At 39.4% G+C, this 9,505-nt stretch overlaps 1 protein-coding gene across 1 annotated transcript; it reads left to right on the top strand.

Annotated features, from left to right (window-relative positions):
- Positions 1 to 1,072: 1,072 nt before the first annotated feature.
- LOC104960932 (opsin-VA-like) lies at positions 1,073 to 8,709 on the top strand. Its single transcript, XM_010789126.1, has 3 exons — positions 1,073 to 1,192; positions 3,011 to 3,244; positions 7,685 to 8,709. The coding sequence occupies exons 1-3, from the start codon at positions 1,088 to 1,090 to the stop codon at positions 7,910 to 7,912; spliced, it is 567 nt and encodes a 188-aa protein (XP_010787428.1). The 5' UTR covers positions 1,073 to 1,087; the 3' UTR covers positions 7,913 to 8,709.
- Positions 8,710 to 9,505: the final 796 nt, after the last annotated feature.

Raw genomic sequence — 9,505 nt, 5'->3', positions numbered from 1 at the left:
ATGACTTTGTATACTGCAGGGTAGCTTGTGAATTTACTCCAGGTGGAACTAAAGTCCGATTTAAGACCTGATTATATTTCACATCATTCATCCACATCTGTAAAGTAACTAAAGGTATTAAGTACATGAAGTGGAGTAGAAGTACACCATTTACCTCTGAATTGAAGTGGGGTAGAAGTACAAAGTAGCAAAACATTTAAATGCTCAAGTAAAGTACAACTCTCTCAAATTGTACCTAAGTAGGATTGATTACATTCTCTTTACTTTACACCACTGCCCCTAATTATTGGCAAGTTTCCTGAATATTCAGGATTATTTTGTGCAGTTATACCTGACAAATTGTCTTTTAACCACAACATGGCCCTGGCCACGTGCCTGAATTATTTTGTTTGTTATTTGGACAGATAATAAATTCATGAGGTCTGAGGTGTGAATCCATCCATCACAAACATGTGCAGGCCACACTTCCCTGGTTCTACGATGACTAAGATGGAGGCACACAAAACACACACACACACACACACACACACACATTTTCAGGTAGTTCCTTACACTTTCATCTAGAGCTTGTTTCCGTAAGTAATCTCATGTCAATTACATAATTAGACTAAATTGCTGGGCACCCTAATTGTGTCCCAGATATTTTTTTCATCTTTGAAATGTCCCTTTCAATTGAAGATCAAATTAGGTGCAAAACTGTAATCTTTTTTTCCAGACAGATAAAAGCCTCTGAATGTCAAACTATTTTCACAGACAGCTCATAACTGGGAAATTATGGGATTTGGTTCTTAAAAGAGACACAAAGTGTTGTCAAACAAACAGTTTGGTTGTTTTCTGTCTGTCTGCACCCTTCTATTGATCCATCCATATCTATTTTTATTTATAGGTCACTAAGTGAGGCTATAGCTGCAACCAACAATTATTCCATCAACGATTTTCTAGATTATTTAATTGGCTATTGACTAATCTATAAATTGAATAATCGTTACTCTATTCACTACATGTAACTATTTGTTGACTGATATCTGAAGCACAATCTGAATGTTAACATCTTTATTCTCCATCTCTGCACAGGTATTCCACCAACATGATAGATCACAGCTACATCATCACTTTCTTCGCCACCTGCTTCATTCTTCCTCTTGGAGTTATATTCTTCTGCTATGGAAAGCTCCTGCGGAAGCTCAAGAAGGTCCGTATGAGTTCTAACACGACACGAATGGAAATCATTAGTTTATAAATGCTGCTCAGACTTTCATTCATATTGAGGTATTTTGTGAAATGCATTCAAATTGTCAAATTATAAACCAATTGACACATTGGTTGCTTAATTATGCTAATATTACCAAATAAGTGCCATAGGGTATATTCAGGTAAATTGCTTTAGTTTGAAAATGTGATTGCCTGAAGAATTGAAGTCAGCAGCAGAGACCAGAGGGGAGCGTGGAAGAAATCAGCCTCCAGTAGTGTGCTTAAGAGTGGACTATAATCATAAAGTCTACATTGAAATTACAGTAGACTGCTTTTAAAGGGGCCCTATTATGCAAATGTTCAGGTTCACATTTGTGTTTTGTGCCTCTACTGTGAAATGTCTCCATGCTTTAATGTTCAAAAAGCTCTTTATTTGTCTCATATGCCTGTGCTGCAGCACCTCTTTTCACCATGGATTAATTAAGACAACTGGATACAGCGTTGGAGGGGAGGCTCTTTTCATTGAGAGTTGATCAGTGGTCCAAGATGTAGCTACTGTATTTTACAACTTTAAGGCCCAATGGATTTAAATAAGGGCTATAAAGATGTTTGTACTGGTAGATAATTAAGCTGAAAAAAATATGAGACGCTAATTTACACTTTCCCAATGTAAGTCGAAGGGGAGATGTATTATTCTTTGTAGAGCGTTACTCCCTACACTGGAAAAGAGATTCTTCTGCATTATTCTCTAATTGGTTAACTGGCCGGCTCTGTTGTGATTGAGAGACTCCCTCTGGATTTCTGCTTTGCAGACCATTGACATGATCAAAAATGTATATTACACAATACAGGGAACACCCCCAAAAGCTAAACAGGGCCCCTTTAACCCTAGAAATATCAGTTAATGTTGGCCAGTCCTCCTCTCTTCACAGCATGTTTACCCCCATGTTCAATGTGAATACACTGGCTTTGAAATAAAGCTGCAGATGATATTTGTTACTCTATAAAGAGACACATTTGAAATGTTTGTTTTCAACTCCAACCCTTACACTAGAATGACTTACATTTTCATTGTTCATGCATAAAGGGGCAACACTTAAGAGCTTTTAAGTTTGACATCACAACTATTTCATAAAAGGTTGCACTAAAAACGAGAAAATTCCCATTTCATTGGCAGCTGCACATTTGTTGTTACTTTCTGTAAATGCACTCACAGTACATTAAGAAGCTGTAAAGGTTAATAAAGCCTGACTTCAGTAACAATCAAGCTGCGCAGAAAAACATTTTAAAGCCAAATTCATAGTTCCCTGTGGAGCTTTTATTTTAGTTTTGGAAAATGAACACTATTTATACAGACCTCCGACAGGCGATTACTGTTGGTATGGTCCTGTTGAAATCATAATAAAATAGCTGAAGCATTCCTTCTTTTTGCAGCGCAGAACCCAGGGGTTCTGTATATTGCGTCATCAGGAGCCTACAACGTGATGATATCAATTTGATACATTGCGAAATTCCATGAAAGCACATAGTTGCGCAAGAGATTACTCCCACAACAAAATAGTGGACTCCATATCATTGAATATGAATAGATGGTGACCTGTCTTTAAAACCGAAACTTGTTGAAAGTGTAAGAAATAGTAACCTCAGAGTTGTTTCAAAGGCCAAATATAATATTACATTTGAGTTGGATAATTCAGTTATTGGCATAATAAAATAAAACAATTTGGTACAAGTATCAGCTTTTAAATCAGTACTTTTCTCCCCTCTAGACTGTCTTAATTACAGTGACATATAGCCTCTCGTGGTTCTGTTCCCCCAGGTGTCTCATGGTCGTCTGGCCACTGCCAGGAAGCCTGAGAGGCAGGTGACCCGCATGGTGGTGATGATGATCGTGGCCTTCATGGTGGGCTGGACGCCGTACGCAGCCTTCTCCATCCTGGTCACAGCGTGTCCAACCATCCATATTGACCCCAGGATGGCTGCCATCCCTGCCTTCTTTTCCAAGACAGCTGCTGTCTACAACCCAGTCATCTATGTCTTTATGAACAAACAGGTAACTGAGAGTTGAAATGTCAGAAACAAATACTACTTAACTCTGACATTTCGATCATGTTTGCTTGGTTTATTTGAGTATTTTTCGCAGTGTCCATAAGCAATGTAAAGGGAAAATCCATTCCTCTTTCCCTAGTGGAGTGTGTAGTAGATGAAAGCTGCTGCAGAATACTGAGACGTCTTTTTCTGTTGTTTTTTCTGTTGTCTCTCAATAATGCATGGTGTATAAATAAATGAAACATGAAATCCAGAGAGTACAATTGTCAATGCGTGGCTCTGTTAAAAAAATACATTAGCCACCTATGGTATGCTTGTGAGGCTTGCAGTTCTTCATGGCATTTACATGGTGCTGTCTAGCTCCTTCCTAGTGTAAGCGAGACACACTGGGTTTTATGAAGCATGGAAAATAGAACCACCTTCCCACAAGATTGACATGGGTATATCTTATAAGGCTTTTAATTGGAAAATACTTCTTAAATGTCAAGGTAATCTATTTTAGACTCTAAATGAATTCTTACGAAGAAAATAAACATTTTTATTGGGAACAAAACAATATATCCTTATATATGTTAAATGTCCTTACTGCCATAAAACATGTTTGCTGCAAACCCCATTATTAAAACAAAATATATTTTCTGTTGGCAAAAATATATGTCTGTTACATGCCTAGAAAGGCACCAGGATGTGTGTTTTACAATACTTCAGGACTCAGAATGCATGCAAGGGCCCTGTCTCAGGAGTCTATGGCTTTTATGTGAATGCTGTATTTATCAGGATAAACAGAGTGGGACAGTTGTATCCTCCTCTTCACCTTAAATGGACCGAACTGTCTCCTGCAGCAAAACACTGATGCCCCGAAGGGCTGACTGCTCGTGGAAAGCTGGACTCACCAACTTTACTTCTTTTAGTATCTCCGGTAAACATGAGCATGCAGTGTCCAATTAACTCTTGTCACATTGCTTTTCTTTACCCTACACTGCATTTTGGCCTCTCCTTTTTTTTTATATCATCATGTGAAGCTACATTTTAACTTCATGTGAAGCTGAAGTTCTTTAGTATGACCTTTTCATGTAAAAATGTACCCTGCCATGTTCTCACAGGGCTCCATTGTCTTTGCAAGGGTTTATTCTACATGAAAGGTGTTTGTGTTTTTAATAGCTTATTTTAGTCCAGCCAGCGCAACATTAAAACTGTCCATTCCATCACCATTTATGCCTAGCATCCAATTTAAAGTGTTCTATTTTCAGATAGGGATATGGAGGTCCTACTATATGTGCCTGGCACAATGTCTAGAACAGACATTCCTTTCAGGGAGATGAATGCATTCCACATGTCCATCAGATTGCCCTACTTTTGGGCTGCACTCACTGTTGACAAACATCGTATAGTGTCTCCAATAAGACATTGACTGAATGTTAATAAGGACGCCTATGCAGCTTCAGCCAAACTGTTGTTCTTCTACACTTATTGTGCCTATTGAAGCCAGCCAACTTCCAGTGCTTGATTGCATCATCGCTCTCCGTTCCGAGTTACTTACCAGTGGGAGGCCATCCAGAGTCTCAAGGGATTCCCATAATGCATGTCGGGTGCTGCTTAAGCAGCATTTTATACTTAGGGAGGCAGCCTCTTGGAATCTCTAGGAGGTCAAAAGGTCACATAATGACACATAACGCACATTACATAACACTAAGGTTGGATAGATAGGAAACAGTGCTGTGATGTGGAAGGGGACATTTGAATGGTCAAATGTGAGAAAGCGTACTTTATTATCCTCTCGCTGCCGTAGGTTGAGTTTGTGAAACTCCTAGCATTACATAGCCATGATCATCATTGGAATTTTCACGCTCACATATTTTTCAGATTATATAAGTAATCAAGCAAGTAAGCTAGCATGTAACAAATGTCTGACATATTGCTGGAATGCAGGTCAACCACAAGAAAAAAGAGCACTGTTATTATGTAGCTGTGCAATAATTAAAGCTGCTTGGAAGTGAAAGAACTGAAATCGGAAATATTTACAGTCCCATTAATATCCCAAAACTGCAATGCAGAAATGCACCATGACCGTGGCGGTGGAACACCTATGGGATAATGTCCTTACAACATCAATGCCTTTGTACTTTGATATGTTTCACAAAATGAAAAGTTATCACATAAGCACTCTGTACTCTTTGCGTAGTTAATCGTACAATATTTAGTTTTCTGCCTCAATCAAAACAAATTAAATGTTACTAAAAATGGTTGCTGATCGCTATGCTCAAAGTCCAAATTATTTAAATTCTGAAATCGATTGGAGCTGACCTTCCGTCGCACAACCATTTAGATAACAGCATAAGCCGGCACAAGCTAGTAAAGGAGGTAACCATAGAAACAAAACTAACTAGATCTGCGCCCGCCTCACAGTGAGCAGAGAGCAAATCGCGTATCATGTGAAGGCAGAATTGATACCAAATATTTGTCATCACTTTCACCCAGCAGCAGGTTGCAGCATCAACAGTATGTGCATGATCCCACAGGAATGTAGTGCCCGACAGTAACCCAAGGTTTAATTCAATGTTTCCACAGACTGTGCCACTCTGCTGTACATTTCATATGCTGTGCTAACGACGGCTGGCCTATTTTTCGTAGTAAAAGCTTTTTCCCCAGCATTCTCTTTTAATCTTTTCATGCTTTAGTCAAAGATAAAAAAAAATGAAGGTCAACTTAAGGTTGCATAGGGAAAGGATTTGGACAAAATTGCAGAGTATCATTCTGAGTATCATCTGAGCTCACACTTGCCCATGCCCAGAACAAAAGTACATTCCCAACACTGGGGGCTACCAAGCTATCATCACCCAAAAAAACGCGGAAAAAAACAGCCACAGGCATATAGATTACTGTTCAAGTAGCGTATTACGGCCCGTACCTATGTTTTTGTTAGACAGAAACCTCTAGTGGCGGTAGTTGTTATGTCTGAATCAATGGAGAAAGTAGAAAAGTTTGTACGTAAATAGGTCACACTCTACGTGACTACAGTAAGTGCTAAAGTAAGTATCAAACGTACTATTTTAAAGCCCAAACCCTGATCCTATTCTAACCTATCCAAGTAAAAACAATTCTAAACTTAGAATACAATGGTCACATGTTTAAAACTGCCACCCTGCTACCCTTTTCCCATTTTAGCTCAAACTGTTATATGCCAATTTGAGAGTCATCGCTAACCACCTATTCTGCTGTTTAGGTATGATGATGTGGTCAGCATAGCAGTGATTAAGTAAATAATGCAGGCATAATAGGTATGATTGAAACTGGTGTCGCCATTCCTGTGACAATCTAGAATCAGCTTTAAACTGTTGCAGAGTAAATTATTGTGTGTTTCCTGTTATTCCTGTTGCCTTTGGGGTGACATATAATGACCATATTCCCTCAATGGTAGTGTATTAAAAGCTATATTTTTCAATGTTGGTGGGATTTATACAATAATAATAATAATAATACATTTTATTTTAGGCGCCTTTCATGACACCAAAGGACACCGTACAATTTGTTAAAAAATAAAAAGCTAATAGGCAACAGAACATGATAAAAACACAAACAGGAAATCATGGAGGAGACAATCAAGTGGACACAAATGAAACATATAATGGGGAGCACTACAGTGAGTAGGCAGATTTTAACAGGTGGGTTCTTAATTGGGATTTGAATATGGTGATTGTGTCTGACTGTCGGATGTGCGAGGGGAGGGAGTTCCAGAGTCTGGGAGCAGTGCAGCTAAAAGCCTGAGCACCCATGGTGACGAGGCGTGGGGTGGTGACGGCTAGCAGACCAGCAGAAGTGCTTGGTGTAAGCGGTTTAACAGCTCCCAGAGTGAACAAAGCCATACACATTGTAGCTTTTTTCATGAGATCAGAGGTTTTACTGCCACTCTTTGAAAGCATTACTGATTTGAGGGGAGCAGTTAGGAGGCTTGCGTGTTAAATTAGACAGGTCATTAAGGGTCAGGAATCACGAGTTCTCCCTGGGGCATGAGGGTGTGAGGTCCACTCTGAAAAACGCTCAATGAGTGTTTTAAATGTAAAGCTAAGTGGAAACCAATGATTCTGGGGCTATTAGTGAGGACTGGTTGAAAAGGGCTATGTGAAGAACAGCTTTTGACAGGCCTTGCCACTTCCATCTCTTATTTTTTCTGTTTGTTAATAATTGATCCCTAGAGTAAGTGTTGGTAGTTGTATTTTCAAGAGAGAGCTAGCTTTCCTCCTACCTCAATGCTGGCTAGCTTTTCCCCCTGCCTCCAAATGATGCTAAACTATAATCTGAATGTTTTGTCATTAGAGTTTTTCCCGAAATCTTGCATTATTCTTTTACAGACATGTTTCATGTACGTGAACATAACCCCTAAAACAATGTATGTGCAAATTATTACCTTAGCTGATTGCTCCTAATTCTCTTGTTTTCTGTCCAGTTCAGGAAGTGCCTCATGCAGCTCTTCTGTGGCAAAGGGACTATCCCAGACAGCCACCTGAACCCGACCTCAGAGCGACCTGGGATTACTGCAGACAGTCAAACAGGAGAAATGTCGGCCATTGCAACTCGCATCCCCGTGGGGGGCAACGGATCTGATGATTCTCCCACCGACTGTGGCTCATTAGTCCAGCTGCCGATCGCAGAGAACAAAGTGTGTCCAATGTAAAGAAACCCTCATACCTATATGTGTTCTCCTACACCCAAAATCCATAATAATAATAATAACTTCTGTGATCTAGATTCAGTGTGATTTAAAAACGGGGACAAAGACAGAACTGTTTTCAGATGTTAGGGAGATGGAGGATGCAGTATTAACAATTGTCAACTCTTAAAGGGTTTCCACGGTTGATGATTCTTCTTGCACTTTAAAAAAAAGAAGTTTGCTTACAATTCGGAACGGATACCAAACACTAGCATGTTTTTCGATTATTCAGTTTTTGATTTTTAAATGAGGTGGCCAGAAGGAACTCTACAGGCAGAAATGCTCAGAGATTTACCAGCCATCTATCTTGTAAATATTTGCTTGCCAGATGCTCCGTCCGCTTATTGAAACTATCTTAGATGTTCTATTGACCTCTTTGCACACCTGCTAGTTTGCCACATTAGAGGGTACTTGATTCAACTGTTATATCCCAATGATAAAAATAATCTGCTGAACACGCAAACCTTGACATCTTTAAGTAGAGGGCTAGCCAGCTCTTAGAAACCACAGTGCATCCAGCCTTTCATCTCGTCCTTGCATTCTCCTTTGAAGCCCTGTGATGGGGCCTGCAGAGAAAGTGTTGTTTTTATATACTCATCTTGGCATCTTCACTCATCTCTGCACGACAAGAGGACGGGGCAGCACTCTTCTAAATGTGGATACTTTTACTTCAGTTTAGAGCTTGGTTCAAAGCTTCACATCTCCTGTTGCCTCTATTGTAGATATAAGAGAACAATACATTTATGAAGGGGATCAACATACATAAATACACACACACACACACACACACACACACACACACACACACACACACACACACACACACACACACACACACACACACACACACACACACACACACACACACTTCCAGGTAGTTCCTTACACTCTCATCTAGAGCTTGTTTCCTTAGGTAATCTCATCTAAATTATATAATTAGACTAAATTGCTGGGTGCCGCGACCCTGATTGTGTCCCAGATATTTGTTTCATCTGTGAAATTTCCCTTTAATTGAAGATCAAATTAGGTACAAAACCGTAATCTTTTTTTCCGGCCAGATAAAAGCCTCTGAATGTCAAGATGACATTTCACAGACAGTTCATAGCTGGGAAATTATGGGATTTGGTTCTTAAAAGAGACACACAAGTGTTATCAAACAAAACAGTTTGGTTGTTTGCTGTCTGTCTGCACCCTTCTATTGATCCATCCATATCTATTTTTATTTATAGGTCACTAAGTGAGGCTATAGCTGCAACCAACAATTATTCCATCAACAATTTTCTAGATTATTTATATATGTATATACATCACACACGTGTACATACACAAAAATTGCAGTTCATTGTCTGTATTATGCTCTCTATTGGCACTGCGATGATACAATGTACCAATAAATATCCTAGCACAAGAGTGGCTTAGCTGAGCAGCCATGAACAACGGCAATGAGTCTTGCCATCATAATCGCAAGTTTAACAGCAATATATTAGCTAAATACTGTCGCAAAGATAAACACTTCACCGTTGTAGTGTGTTAACATGTCTTCTACTTTGTGGTGCA

Source organism: Notothenia coriiceps, unplaced genomic scaffold (genome assembly GCF_000735185.1).
Source record: "Notothenia coriiceps isolate Sejong01 unplaced genomic scaffold, NC01 NC01_scaffold00032523, whole genome shotgun sequence".
Classification (NCBI taxonomy): Eukaryota; Metazoa; Chordata; class Actinopteri; order Perciformes; family Nototheniidae; genus Notothenia; species Notothenia coriiceps.
Note: the sequence above shows the minus strand (reverse complement) of the source record. Positions and strands in the feature narration are given on the sequence as shown.

Excerpts from the sequence above, each read along its gene's own strand:
- LOC104960932 (XM_010789126.1), top strand. The coding sequence starts at position 1,088 with ATGATAGATCACAGCTACATCATCACTTTCTTCGCCACCTGCTTCATT. Across the intron at positions 1,193-3,010 it reads TCCTGCGGAAGCTCAAGAAG|GTGTCTCATGGTCGTCTGGC; the intron begins GTCCGTATGAGT and ends CTGTTCCCCCAG. Across the intron at positions 3,245-7,684 it reads ATGTCTTTATGAACAAACAG|TTCAGGAAGTGCCTCATGCA; the intron begins GTAACTGAGAGT and ends TTTTCTGTCCAG.